This window comes from Heterobasidion irregulare (genome assembly GCF_000320585.1).
Source record: "Heterobasidion irregulare TC 32-1 unplaced genomic scaffold scaffold_09, whole genome shotgun sequence".
NCBI lineage: Eukaryota > Fungi > Basidiomycota > Agaricomycetes > Russulales > Bondarzewiaceae > Heterobasidion > Heterobasidion irregulare.
Window position 1 is genome coordinate 1,472,172 of NW_009258205.1, and position 13,589 is coordinate 1,485,760.

General features: G+C 52.4%; 6 protein-coding genes across 6 annotated transcripts; 4 read left to right on the plus strand and 2 right to left on the minus strand.

The window, feature by feature from the left end:
* The first annotated feature begins 1,217 nt into the window (after nt 1-1,217).
* HETIRDRAFT_39263 (ferric reductase) lies at nt 1,218-3,716 on the plus strand. Its single transcript, XM_009551345.1, has 14 exons — nt 1,218-1,371; nt 1,433-1,552; nt 1,609-1,634; nt 1,686-1,754; nt 1,808-1,818; nt 1,877-2,026; nt 2,076-2,117; nt 2,179-2,482; nt 2,537-2,687; nt 2,742-2,790; nt 2,850-2,914; nt 2,969-3,244; nt 3,300-3,424; nt 3,482-3,716. Exons 1-14 carry the CDS (start codon nt 1,323-1,325, stop codon nt 3,482-3,484), a joined length of 1,440 nt encoding a protein of 479 aa, XP_009549640.1. The 5' UTR covers nt 1,218-1,322; the 3' UTR covers nt 3,485-3,716.
* A 132-nt stretch (nt 3,717-3,848) lies between these two features.
* On the minus strand, nt 3,849-5,410 carry HETIRDRAFT_388317 (uncharacterized protein). The gene is made up of 7 exons (XM_009551920.1): nt 5,216-5,410; nt 5,056-5,157; nt 4,886-4,997; nt 4,339-4,821; nt 4,152-4,290; nt 4,021-4,092; nt 3,849-3,958 (listed from the first exon to the last, which is right to left on the minus strand). The coding sequence occupies exons 1-7, from the start codon at nt 5,353-5,355 to the stop codon at nt 3,939-3,941; spliced, it is 1,068 nt and encodes a 355-aa protein (XP_009550215.1). The 5' UTR covers nt 5,356-5,410; the 3' UTR covers nt 3,849-3,938.
* A 490-nt stretch (nt 5,411-5,900) lies between these two features.
* Nucleotides 5,901-8,377, minus strand: HETIRDRAFT_164205 (ferric reductase; the record flags this gene model as incomplete). Its single annotated transcript, XM_009551921.1, has 10 exons — nt 5,901-6,409; nt 6,462-6,526; nt 6,579-6,627; nt 6,678-7,180; nt 7,233-7,274; nt 7,324-7,502; nt 7,610-7,678; nt 7,733-7,758; nt 7,811-7,930; nt 7,984-8,377. The coding sequence occupies 10 exons, from the start codon at nt 8,375-8,377 to the stop codon at nt 5,901-5,903; spliced, it is 1,956 nt and encodes a 651-aa protein (XP_009550216.1).
* A 1,428-nt stretch (nt 8,378-9,805) lies between these two features.
* Nucleotides 9,806-10,302, plus strand: HETIRDRAFT_325139 (uncharacterized protein; the record flags this gene model as incomplete). Its single annotated transcript, XM_009551922.1, has 3 exons — nt 9,806-9,851; nt 9,912-9,993; nt 10,053-10,302. The coding sequence occupies 3 exons, from the start codon at nt 9,806-9,808 to the stop codon at nt 10,300-10,302; spliced, it is 378 nt and encodes a 125-aa protein (XP_009550217.1).
* A 284-nt stretch (nt 10,303-10,586) lies between these two features.
* On the plus strand, nt 10,587-11,027 carry HETIRDRAFT_120102 (uncharacterized protein; the record flags this gene model as incomplete). The annotated part of the gene is made up of 1 exon (XM_009551923.1): nt 10,587-11,027. The coding sequence occupies one exon, from the start codon at nt 10,587-10,589 to the stop codon at nt 11,025-11,027; it is 441 nt and encodes a 146-aa protein (XP_009550218.1).
* A 720-nt stretch (nt 11,028-11,747) lies between these two features.
* Nucleotides 11,748-13,346, plus strand: HETIRDRAFT_39267 (NADPH oxidase). Its single transcript, XM_009551346.1, has 7 exons — nt 11,748-11,758; nt 11,820-12,334; nt 12,399-12,447; nt 12,506-12,570; nt 12,633-12,941; nt 13,024-13,148; nt 13,221-13,346. Exons 2-7 carry the CDS (start codon nt 12,040-12,042, stop codon nt 13,221-13,223), a joined length of 846 nt encoding a protein of 281 aa, XP_009549641.1. The 5' UTR covers nt 11,748-11,758; nt 11,820-12,039; the 3' UTR covers nt 13,224-13,346.
* The last annotated feature ends 243 nt before the right edge of the window (nt 13,347-13,589 follow it).

Genomic DNA, 13,589 nt, shown 5'->3' on the forward strand with positions numbered 1-13,589 from the left:
GCATGTTTGAGAAGAGTTCCGTGCAGCACTGCAGTCGAACACAAGCATACGAGGACTCAGTTGCCAAGCATCGAAAGTGGAATTGAAATGCCAATAAGATGAACAAACGAAGAATCTCGTACAATATGGTATGTTTCTATAGCTCTGATATTGGTTTGAGGAAACAGCAACTGAACCTGTTAGAGAGCTTGGAGGCTCGCTTTATGGTGAGTGAACAAAGGTGAACGAGTATGATATGTCAACCACAGGTAGTCAAAGGCACAGCCCCATCTGCTTGGCGATCTAGAATGCATCTCCAACACAGATTCGAGGGTTGATGTGCAATGCGCTCGCCACATATTGTATTCTTTCCACACGTCTACATCATCATAAGCATGAATAATCCATGCTTATGAGGAGAATCAGCGCGTATCGTGGCTCGACGGTTGTGTGCAAGTGTGCACGACCGCATCTGGGGAATATGGTCCTTTCCGCACGATTGCCTTGCTGATGGGTTGGTGCTGGGTATTTGATTAGATGCTAATTATCTGATTAGCGACCTGATCTGATAAGACGTGATGGACACACAGGACATCATCGGTGAGTTTTCCGTGAACCAAAGCAAGACACTCTCTCTCGCGCTCGCTCACTTCGAGCGTCTATATTCGACTCGACAGAGTGGCTTGCAAGCTGTTGCAAGATGTGCGCGTTTGAATTTTTGATCTGGATTATCTCATCGGTGTTCTGAAAAGATCGGCGGTGTTATCAGATAACGCCAAGCATGCCTCCTGCAAAGACTGCATGCTGCGCCAGCTCGGTTACCCCTTTCGCGGCTCTTACCACACTATTTTCAACGGAAAATCCTCTCTGCTCTCGCATATCCATGTCGCCTGAAATTTCCTCCGCATCCCTCCGTTCCTTTCCTTATAAACCGACCATGCTTGCCCATTCTACCCTCGTCTTCCCCTTCCGTTCCTCCTCCAGCCTTGGTCGACCTCGTCCCCCGTCCATTTCACGTCATGAATGATACGGTTCTCGCTACGGTCAATCCTGACAGAGCTCTTCGGAGGTTCAGGTCGATCGAGTACCCCAAGGAGACCTGGTACTTCGTCGCCTCCTTCATCTTCCTCGCTGGACTCTTCAACCTGGTCTCTGTCCTGTCATCTTGGCGCCGAAGGCGCACTTCTCCATCTAAAGATGTAGAGGTACAAGGACAATCCTCCACAGGTTCAGTCTCTCTTCGTCGGCTGCCTGTCGCCATCGTGAATGCTTGTCGTATCCTTGCCTTCCGTTGCGTCATTCCGATTGGAAAGAGTTTCTCCTTGAACCTTGCTGAGGTCTTCATGACCGCGACGTACATCACGATTATGTTTACATGGACGTTGATCAACTGTGAGCCGCTCTTTCATTCTCCTATAGTTGTCCACCGGATCGATGACATCTTTTTCCACAGCTAACAGCACAACTGGTGTCAAATATGACCCAGCTTACTATGCAAACCGCGCGGGGAATATCGCGTCTGTTCAGACCGTGCTCGTTGTCGCTCTCGGGATGAAGAATAACGTAATCTCCCGTAGGCCTGCTCCTTTCCCTTCCTTCCTGTTTCTCGGTCTCATGGTTTCTCGCAAGTCATCACTGGAGTTGGATCTGACAGGGTACGTGGTATATCACCCCGAATTTGAGCTCCGTTCTCATAGGATGCGCAGTTGAACTATCTTCACCGTATGACTGCTCGAGTGATTTGTGTATTGCTGTGGATCCATGCTGGTGGTCGAGTAAGTTTACAAGCTCTCTAGGTCGCTCCTATGTCGCTCATCCATATCCACAGTTCAAAATTGGGTGAGGACGAGTGTCCCTGGTCCTTTGTGCGGACGTTGATGATGTTTCTCCATTGTAGATTGAAGGGCGACACTACTCTCCACAACGCTTGGATGCGAGCAGGCCTTCTTTCGATTACTGCGTTCACTGTCCTGTGTATTGTATCTCTCAGACCTATCCGCGCTGTGGGATATGAGTTCTTCTTTGTTGCTCATTTCCTCCTTGTCCTGTGCGTTGCCCCTCTCTTTGTGATTTGAATATTGCTCAAATTGGCGCAGGATCATGCTCCTTGGCGGATATTTCCATGCGGCTGAAGAAGAGTGCGTAATTTCACTTGGTTTAGCCGGCGCGAGCATCGACTGATAACCCTTTGCTCGATAGAATGGGTCATTACCTCTGGCCATCTCTCTTCCTCTGGGCTCTCGATCGATTCGTTCGGCTGTGCCGCGTGGTTGTGTTCAATCATTCGTACTTTGGGTTGAAGTCTGGCCTCGGAACATTCAATGCTACCGCAGAGGTTGCCGCACCAGGATTCGTGCGACTCACATTCAAACGGCCCAAACACCTTCACTGGTCCGCCGGCCAGAACGCGTTCCTCACGATGCCCGGTGTTTCCACCCTTCCATTCGAGAGCCACCCCTTCACTATCGCAAATGCGGACATCAGCCGCGAGAGGACGGAAGAAGTCAACGAAAAAAGCCTAGCGTCGAATGAAGGTCCGCACTCGTCAAGCGGAAAGGACCTTGTTTTTCTTGTCAATACGCGCGAAGGATTCACGAAGCGTCTCATGGACATTGCAAAGACCAGAGGTTCTTTGAAAGTATTCGTCGACGGTCCTTATGGAGCTCCACCTCGCCTTGAAGGCTTCCATACGGTTGTCCTTATCGCTGGTACGTTCATGCGTTCCCTGAATGATCCCTTCTGATAATGTACTCCGCTTCTAGGTGGTTCAGGAATAACGTTTACGAGTCCCCTATTGGTCGACCTTGTACAGTAAGTGGATGATCATCCTTCACGTTGATCTTGATTGTGGCTTATCACACGACATGCAGTCGTGCTCGCAAGGAGCCTTCTGTGACGAGGAATGTTGTCTTTGTTTGGGCAATTCGCCATCCTGGTATGTGTCCCTTCTGCGTATGCTCATTCACAGTCGGTAATCGCGCGTATCCAGATCACATTAACCTTATCTATGGAGACCTCCTCGAAACACTCAGCAATCTCCCCGCCAACCTCAACGTCGACGCTCGCATCCATATCACTGGTTCAGAAGACTCTGCACTCCTTTCCAGCGAATCATCTTCCGTTACCACCGATACCGAGGAGGATGAAAAGGCAATGTCGAAGATGCTCCGGCTACCAAAGACTCAGGTCAGCCAGGGGAGGCCTGATGTCGAAGATATCCTCAAGGATGCCTGCTCCCTTGCACAAGGCGAGGTGTCTGTGAACGGTGAGCATGCCTCTTCCAGGCGCCTTGTTACAGTGCTGATGCCTCGAGACCTCAGTATGCGGTCCTGCCGGTTTGACGGATCGTGTGCGCGGCGCTCTGCGTTCTGGAGCCGCAAGCCCATTGAGCATTCTCAAAGGTGGTCCAAGCATTGAGTTATTTGTCGAACACTTTGGGTTCGCAGTAAGTGTTTCTACATGATGAGCCACTGAATACTTCTAACATTTCCCTTGTGCCCAGTAAATATTTATTCGACCCCGCTTCTTGGTTTAGAACGATCTCACAGGAGATCGTAGGACTGGTTGCCATTCGCCATTTAGATTGATCGCCTTCCATGGTGTGTGTGCAGCTGCGCATGTATACGCTACTACGATGTCTCCATAGAAAGCGAAGTGTATGTTATTTTCACTGTATCAAGAGAGCTTAGGCGTTGTCTTTCACCGACGACGCGTGAAGGCAATAGAGATAGCAGCTCACAAGCTTAATCAATTAGAGTTTTGAAGATTTAGTCCATGCTTCGTCAGCGCCTTGACCAGTGCTACGCCGAGTGAATAAGTCTCACAAACTCGACGGCTACACGCAATCGAACAACCACAATGGGTAATATATGTTACAACATCTTAGGGATAAATGGCCTACCGTACATCCCAGTGAAGAGTATGAAGTTGGAAATGGGTATAACATCAGTTAGGCTCCATTAGATGAGGGTGTAGCTCCCTGCGATTTAAAGCCGGTGTTCAAAGTTAGCCACGTATGGATTTATGCAGACCCATGCTTACAGATGCGTGCCGAGCCATCACCACTCCCCGACGCTAGGAACTTTCCATCCGAGCTCAAGTCGACGGATGTCACTGAAAGATGAACTAGGATGAACTGCTAAGCGAGAAACATAGATCTGGGTTTCACGCACCCGTGTTGGTATGCCCTTGTATGAAGAACAGTGCTTGTCCTGTCTTCAAGTCCCACAAGCGCACGGTCCCGTCTCTGGACGCTGACGCAGCACGAAGCATATATCCTTCCTGCACCGTTGCCGTCGCTAGCACATAGTCCTGTTCCGAACGTCAATATCATTTCATCTATGCGATTTGGATACACACCCTATGGCCGACCATTGTTTTTACACACTCGTTCTTCCCTCCGTTTTCCCCGACTACGCCGATCTCCCACCGTTTCAGCGTCCGATCCAGACTTCCGGTGATAAGACCTTTGCCTTGCAATACCCATCGGACACTGTACACACTTTGCTGGTGCGCCTGCCAACGAACGATGGCCTTCGGCTCCTCCATCTTGATATTCCATATGCGAACCGACCCGTCTAGCGCGCCTGAAGCTACAAAATCGCCATCCGGAGAGATGGCAAGTGCGGTGATTCCCGTGTCGGATTTACTGAGGTCATCTTCCACGACAAGTGTGCGACTAGACTCAGATGGAGAAGGGGCAGTGAGATCCCACAGACGAAGCGTACGATCACCAGAGCCCGACACAATAGTTTTCCCGTCGGGAGAAAATTCAACGGCATAGACTTCACGACGGTGACCAGAGAGCGTGTGTGCGAGCTGCTTACTCTCCAGGTCCCATACCTGTTGCATTAAATTCACACAATGTCAGCGTCAAATCGCATTGGTAAATGAAAACCCGACGCACGCGAACTGACTTGTCCTCGCATCCCGCGGCTAAGGATCTGCCATCATGGCTAAAAGAAACGCTGCGCACATAATCCCGGTCTGGTACATCGCCTGCGTGATCGAATGGCAACCTGAAGTATCAGAAGGGATAAATGATGAACAGAGCTTGCTTGAAGACCGAAGACTCACACAATCGTACCTCCTGTGCTCATGTCGTACAGGCTCACGCCATTATCAACTCCAACAGCGAGGTATCTCGTGTCACCCGAAAACCTCACGCTGCAGACCACCCTAAGTACGAAGCGAGCGTTGTGAGCTTCTGCATGGGTATGAAAACGACCGTACGTACTTGTCATGAATGAACTTATTTTCTAACTTTACATCCATGACGCGTTGGACGCGTGGATTGAAGGCGGCTACCCAATCAGGACCCTCTTTCAAGAACTCGGCGGGAATAGAGCTTGGGTCAAGCTCATCGATGCCAGACATATTGAGTGTGTGGATAGGCTGGCGCAGTTGATGCTTCAAAATCTCGAGGAAGATCGCTCAAAAGGATATGAAGAAAAGGAAGAGGAAGTAAGCATGTCTAAACTCCACTCATCGGCGACGTGCACCGTTTCCCCTGAAACCGGACGGACCTGGATCAAAGTCGATCAACCGCTAAGCGAAAGGCCTCGAAGCGCACGTTCGAGACTAGCGATGCCGACATTTCGGTCAGAGTTAGGGACAAAGTATGCGGGACTCTATAGGCCTCTAAGCATGTTCAGGTTGGTCTGTAAGTCAACGCGTTATTCAAGCAAACTCAAAAGTAAATAGTCTTTTAGCACATCTCGACGTGCAGTCTCGTGCAGCACCTTGTTCGGATCTATCTATAACATACACGTACTCATCAGGGCATCTGACTTTATACTCGAATCCCAGAAGTCGAAGCAGGGCACGAATAGCAAAGCCTAAATAGAGATAACTCCTTCTCGGTGACCTATAAAGGCAAATCTCGCACAGAGGGCTACATCTGTCCTGCTACTGAGACCACGTCAACGAACGAACCTTCGCGTGTCAGCGATGGCGGCGTGACAACTCACAGCAATCCCGAATTGTTCGATGTGGAGATCGATGCTGGGACCTCCCTTGAGAACGTCAAGGGGCCCCTTGACCGGAGAGCGCAGGGCTGCTCGGACACGTTTCCCCATGTCAGCAGGACCACAGACTGGATTCGAAGAATGATGGTTCTGGAATGAAGACAAGAAACACCCTGGCAGGTCATGGAACGTACCGTTGACGGACACACTTCCTCGAGCTAGAGCACAAGCGTCGTCAATGATCCCCTTGACGTTCGCTCGACCAGTGCCGACAGTCGTACTGCGCAGACGACTGAGTTTGGACATCAGCTTTTCTTCTTCTTGGTGTACTTCGGAGTCGACGGATGATCCCTGATACGACCCAATCCGTGCCTTCGAGATATGGATGCATATTTCCACCTCCAGTTGCTCTGGCATGTTAGCGAGAATCTCCAAAAGTTCGTCATAAACGAGATTGACGTGACCTTGGAATGATCAGTCACAATCAAGAATGGAACGATGAATAGGACGACGCACTGACAACACGAATGGACCAAGCAAATACAACTTTACGACATGTCAAGGGATCATGGCGGGCGCGTCTTTAAATAGCATGAGAACGATATCATCATAGCTGAAGCAGTGAGCTCTCACCGAGCAAGGTCAGTGAATAATGGGAGAGTGAAAGTGATGCCAGAGCCACCTATCATAATCTGAGGTCAATGAGTTCATAGCATTCAACCACTGACCCACCAGCAATGAATACGACGGTGTCGAAACCTCTCGGACATGGCGGGGTGCCGTAGGGACCATCTACAAACACTTTCATGGAGCCACCCTTCTCCGCTATAGCCATCAACCGCCTTGTGAATCCCTGCCGAGCATTTATGAGAAATATGAGATCGTATCCCTGTTCAACGCGAACAACTGCTGCCTCATTTTCCTCCTGGCTTTTCAGCGGAGTTTCACGACTCATGTCCGCATTCGCTATGGTAAAAGGATGCGCTTCGAAGGGCAGAAGGGAGATGCTGGGCATGGTCAGGAAGGCACACTGTCCAGCGGTCCAATGGAAGTGCTTGGAGCGCCTGAGTCGCAGGCGAACAAATTCTGGCGCAGCGACTTCTGCTTTCGCATCCAATGTACCCAAACCAGGGCTGAATCCGAAATAGGATTGATTGAAAATGACGATGCGCGCAAAGCGGAGTAGTCTGTCGAATCCCCAGAGAACGAATGATGGCCAAATATAATGATCACGCCTGCAATCAATGGATCTGAGTTCGTATGTGCGAGATAGTAAGAAAAGCTCACTGGAATTGCCGCGCATGGAAAAAGGCAGCAAGCAAAACGATCCTAGATCATTTTAGGAATAGCGAACAATGAAGGTAGGGTTCTCACTCACATAACAAGGATCAAGTGAGTGATGAAGAAGGCTTCATACTCCAAACGGCGAACAGGTCTCAATGTCACGATGCATAAGAGCGTCAAGGAAGTGGCAGCAAGTACACCACATCTCATATAATCATTGTCTAAAGCCGTACCGGCGACAAGTCTGAGCACGAGATGATCAAACGACGTGGCCTAATACTTTGAGTGTGGTCGAAATCTCACCCAAGCTGGATCTGTAGATAGCCATAACAAAACTTGAGATCAGAAATATCCTAGGATGAAAGTGAATATGAACTGACCCTCCCGCCGGCATGGAGCCAAATTAGAGGCACAATAGCGCGAGCGCACATTCTGTGAAGATAGTTCAGCTATGAAAGGCGATGAGGTCATGTTCAATCGTTACTCTACGGGATAACCCTTACCTTCTCGAAACTGATGCCAGTGAGAGCTAGATAGCAAGGTCAGTAGCACATGATAATGAGGCAGTCGTATATGCTCACAAGAGATGATGTTATTTTTCATGCCTAGGGCCACGATGAGCGGCGTTTGAACTGCTGCGATACTGGCTGCTCGATTGGAATAGTACGTCGGATCATATCTACTACCAGTCGTCGTCGTCGCTGGCACTTGGATATCAATCACGGTATCAGAGCTAAAGATAGAGGTCACTCACAGTTGGTCAGAGTCCATGCAAACAGGATTGCAACATAGAGTGCCGTAAGGAACAATTCTGCAGCATTAAGCGAAAAGGTTTGTCCAATGGGAACGATGCAGCGAAAGGCCACGATGCGGAATGCGCTCAGAATCGCGAGTGGGAACCTTCGGAGCGTGATGGGACCCTTGCGCGACGTGCGGATATCCTCCGGGTCTTTCGACACAGCAGTCGGGATCCACCTAGATAAATTGTGCGACAATATGTTGCACAGAGCCACGAGAAGAATCAAAGAAGCAAGGAAGTACCACACCTCCCTCGGATATTCGTTGGCGAGGAAAGATCTGAGAGCTTGGTCGTGACTTGCAGATTGAGCTGCTACGCCACCAGGAAGGGTAGCGTCCACAAGAGACATTATGGAGAGGCCAACTAGGGGATTATGGGCAGACCGATCGATGCCTACAAGCTGGTCATTTATGGCCTAGCAAGGAGGCGGTTAAAACATTTAGGGATAACATCTATTACGCAACAGGTTACTATCATGCCAATGTCTATGAAAAGAGACGGAAAAAGCGGAGGGTTCTGAAACTCGCACCAGGCAATCAGACGCTCCCAGTTGACTCATCTCAGTTCCTAGTTTCGATGCAGACGAGCAAGCTCCACTGTTCGATGCAAAAGTAGCTCGAACGAGCACAAAGACCTATTGGCGGTGTTCAGGTTAGTCTGCTCGGATGAGATGTTCGCAGGTGCGAGCTTTTAAAGCGATTAGACGATCACCGAGTTATGAAGGATCATCCTCGAGAGGGTCTTTTAATAGGAGCAGAGTACAATACGTTATAGGTTGATTCGGCATTTGACAATGTGCTGGCAGTTGGTCTCTGAGTATATTTACAACAGCGCCGAATCGGAATATGGAAGCACTCGCAACGGACCTTGACAATTCCCGTGCTTTCGAAGACCCGAATCTTCTAAAAGACTAGCGACAAGTCTCGAGATGCTTCTCACGGATAGTCGATTGGCGTTTCGCTGTCGACCTCGGCGAATCTGAGGTATCTCCACACACACCTCAGCCGCGCTTCGGATAGGGATGCCAAGATCTGAATTGCACAGGTAGGCCTAACGAAGTGGAGCATCGGTTCGGCCATCGGATGAGGCCTTGTTTGCCGATGTTTGTCACTATGGACGCGGGGAGTTATCGCACCCTGGCAGCTACACACATCCGACCAAGTTCACCATCTCGTTCTTTGTTGGCGGTCTTCGGTAAATTTGTCTACCTTATTGATCCTCATAACGAGGTATTCAGACGCTCAAAAGGAAATACAGATCTTTGGCCTTTACCTCGAGCTGTACTAGGAAAACGCGAGTTCCTCGTTCGCTCTACTCACAGCCTGGGCAGTCTTCCTTTATTTGCATCGGGCGCGGCGTGCGAAGTGGGATCAGAATGGCTGTACTTACACAGTACGCAGCGCGCCTTTCTCGTCAGTCGTCTGCGGAGGACTCATCACCCGACGAATCAGATGCTCGCAGTCCAATTTCGCATGCTTGGCGTCGATCCTCCAGGTCTAGATCGCCGCCCGTGCAGTACATTGCTTTGCTCCCTCTCGTTGGGTCTCGTCGGTGTCTCGCATGGCATCGGATACAATTAATCGTGGCCCTGAGGGTGTTTCGCGTTCACAGCGATCAGCTGGCACCATCCGGGGTGTACGGAGCGGCAGTAGAGATGTTCTGTTCGAGCGCAGCGCTGTCAGATAGCCTGAGAATGCGATGTTTCGAGGTACCAGGGCGAGTGCGAAGGTAGTGCGGGCGATTATGATCATGTCTACTTGGACAATAAGAGTTGAGGATGGGACATGTCTCATTTCAGCCGCTCCCAAACGGAGCGAATGCCAGTAAGTCATTGAATTATATGCCTTGCCAGTCCACCGTGAGCTTTGTGCACGGCTATGTAGACCAACGGTCCGTCGCATCGATGTTAATGCAGACTCATCCACGCGGCGATATGATCATTGCCGGGGAAGACGCAGGTGAAATGTAGGTTCACGTACATCTGCCAGAAGTTGACATTTCTCACGACATCTTATCTGATTTAGGCATCAGGGCATGATCCTGAACCCTCTCAGCCTCAAGTCAAGTCCGATCACGATGGAGGCCGCGAAACTTGCCACGACTGGGGAGCCTCGCTTACAGCAATGCTACTCAAAAGCACGCCATTTCTGCAAGTTGCGGGAGGATGGGCAGTCAGTCTACCCCAAGGAACCGACTGGGACCCGAAGTATATCATATCTGATAATCAGCGCTTCTGGCGGACACCGGATCAGAACGGTGCACGCAGTCAAATGACCTTATCAGATAAACGTGAGGCGCCTTTTGGAAGCCGTCCAACCTCTTCAACCGTTCACTCTCTCCTCTTCTCTGGCCCGCTCTTGCTCGAGGCAGCCCTTGAATGGTGTGCGCATCACTCGGTCAGGACGGGCTTGCGTTCTTGTCGTTCCCATGCTGTTCTCTCCGGCCTTCGTCTTCCTTTTTGGCCATGATCGCGAGGCCGTCCGTTCCAGTATATAAGTCTACGCGATGTCATCTCCGATTGTATTCACTCCTTGGGCCTATCCATTTGCCTTGGCATCATGGTGCAAATGGACGCCGTCTTCGCTCCTGTGGAGGCTGCCGCTGCCGTCGCTGGAAACCCAAAACTCGACAAGGCCCGTCGCAAACTGCTCGCCAATAAGTACCCCAAGGAAGTGTGGTATTTCATTGCTTGCTTTATCTTCCTCGTCGGCATCGGGAACGTGGGCTCTCGTCTCTTGGCGAGGCGAAGACAGACGGCCGTGCCAAGAGACTCAGAAGACCGCAACGGTCCAGCGCGCGGTGCTATCGCGTTCCGGCGGCTGCCCCTCGCAGTCGTGAACGCCTATCGCATCCTTGCTTTTCGATGCACGGTCCCTATCGGGAACAAGTACACGCTCAACGTCGCCGAGCTGCTCATAACCGCCACGTACATCATCATCTTATTTGTTTGGTCTCTGATCAACAGTCAGCTCTGCTTCCTCCCGACCCCCCTGTACTGAGAGTTGAATATCGGGTTCATTTAGCGACGACCACAGCCGGCAAGAGATATGACCCGACGTATTATTCTAACCGGGCGGCCAGCATCGCCGCAGTACAAATGCCTCTCATCGTCGCCCTGGGCATGAAAAACAATCTCATCTCTCGTGAGCACGCATCATCGCCGCCGGTAACTGAAAAGCTGACATGTTCGCGATGCAGTCATTACTGGCGTCAGCTTTGAGAAGGCAAGTTTGAAACCGGATCTTCCGTTTGTAACAAGATCTGATCACGCGATTTTTAGTTGAGTTATCTGCACAGAATGTGCGCGCGCTCACTCGTGCCTCTGATTTGGCTGCACGCTGCTGGGAGAGTGAGCAGTTCTGTGTACCGTCCAGTGCTCTATTATTGACGCATCGGTTCAAATACGTCTATAGATCCAACTGGGGTGAGTAGCTTCTGTATTTTGCCCGAAAGCCAATAACGTCCGGTCTCGCCGATTCAGGCTCACCACCGAAGACGGTTTGGACAGCAGATATATAAGATGCGGTATACTAGCTGCCACTGCTCTAACGTTCTTATGCATCGTCACCTTGCGCCCAGTCCGCCGGTACGAGTATGAGGCATTCTTCGTCACCCATTTTCTCCTCGTCTTGTAAGCGGCGCATCTTTCAGCCGTCTCCGAACATTTCTAAATCCATAATCGCACCAGCATAATCCTGCTCTCTCTCTTTTTCCACACGCGCAGATTTAAGTCCGTGTTCCCGTCTTTCGTAACCTAGAGAAATACTGATGACACACCCCACACACCGCAGGCGGGAGCACTACATCTGGCCGTCGTTCGTCCTCTGGGGCCTCGACAGACTCCTTCGTCTGTGCCGCGTCATCCTCTTCAACCACTCGTACTTCGGACTCAAATCGGGCTTGGGCACGTTCGACGCGACAGCCGAGGTGGCCGCGCCGGGGTTCGTGCGCCTGCGCGTCCGGCGCCCGTCGTACCTCCATTGGTCCGCCGGGCAGTGCGCGCTGCTGACGATGCCGGGCGTGTCGCTGCTGCTGTTCGAGTCTCACCCGTTCACGATCGCGAACGCGGACGTGCCCCGCATGGACACGGCGGGCGCGGTAGCAGAAGGCCCGCCGGAGAAGGGGTCCGCGAAGAGCGAGGACGCGAGGGGCAAGGAGCTCGTGTTCGTGGTCAGGGCGCGGCAGGGCCTCACGAAGCGCCTGATGGACGTTGCGCAAAAGGGAGGCCCCGTCAAGGTCTTCGTGGATGGCCCGTACGGTGTCCCGCCGAGCCTCAAAGGCTTCGACACCGTCGTCTTCATCGCTGGTAAGCCCACATACAGACGCGCGCCACCGCTCGTCTCTGACCCCCACGCTCTGCATCGTCTCAGGCGGGTCCGGCGTCACCTTCACCAGCCCACTGCTTCTCGACCTCGTCCGGTGGGTGACTGCTCTTGGCGCACAGTCCCGCTCGCTCGCATGCTCACGTCTCTCACAGTCGCGCGCGCCAAGATCCGTCTGCGTGCCGCCGTGTCATCTTCCTGTGGTCCATCCGTCACGCAGGTACATCCTCCCATCCAGCCCTGTGGAGCCCCGCACTCCAGCCTGACCCACACCGTCCACAGACCACATCAACCTCGCGTACGCCGACCTCGCCCACGCGCTCGCCCACGCCCCCGCCTCGCTAAGCATCGATGCGCGCATCCACATCACCTCGCCCGAGGACGGTGCCAGCGAGGCATCCTCCATCGCCTCCCCCGAGGCCGCGGTGGCAGCCGATGAGGAGAACGAGGAGCGCGGCAGCGTGGAGGACGAAAAGTCGCTCGCCAAGATCGCGCGCCTGCCGCGGACGACGGTGGCGCGCGGCCGGCCAGACGTCGAGGGCGCGATCGAGGAGGCGTGCGCGCTCGCGCGGGGGAGCGTGTCCGTGAACGGTGCGTGTTCTCGCGGTCGCTGACCGGATGTATGTGATCGCCGCGGCGGCTGACTCGCGCGTGCGTCGGGGGGGCGAGCCAGTGTGCGGGCCCGCGAGCTTGAGCAGGCGTGTCCGCGGCGCGCTGTGTGCGCCCGTCAAGGGCCCCGTGAGCGTGCTCCGGGGCGGCCCCAGCGTCGAGCTGCACGTCGAGCAGTTCGGGATCGCGGTGAGCTTTCTGTGCCCCGGCGTCTCGCAGGCCACGGCCACTCACCTTCTTTCTTTTTCGTACCAAACTCAGTGAGCGTCCCCTGTGTATCGTGTGGGAACAGGTGTCTTTTCCATCTTGGTCGGTTGTAAAGAGGGGATGTCCAGCTACTGTGACCTCGTGTACTGTACTACCGAGAACGTTATATGTTTGGTGCCATGGCGCGATGGATCGTGTTCCACTTTGCGAGTCCCTCCCGCGTGGCAGCGCGCGACCCCCCAGTGGCCAGCACTCATCGCACGCGGTGAAATTGACACAATCCGCAAGGCACAAAACATGCAGATGCTCACACAGACGCTCACACAGACACAGTCACAGAAACACACAGAACCAGAAACAAAGACAGAAGGAAAAAAAAAAGAGTAGCACATCGATAGATAGATATGTAGACACTCCCACACC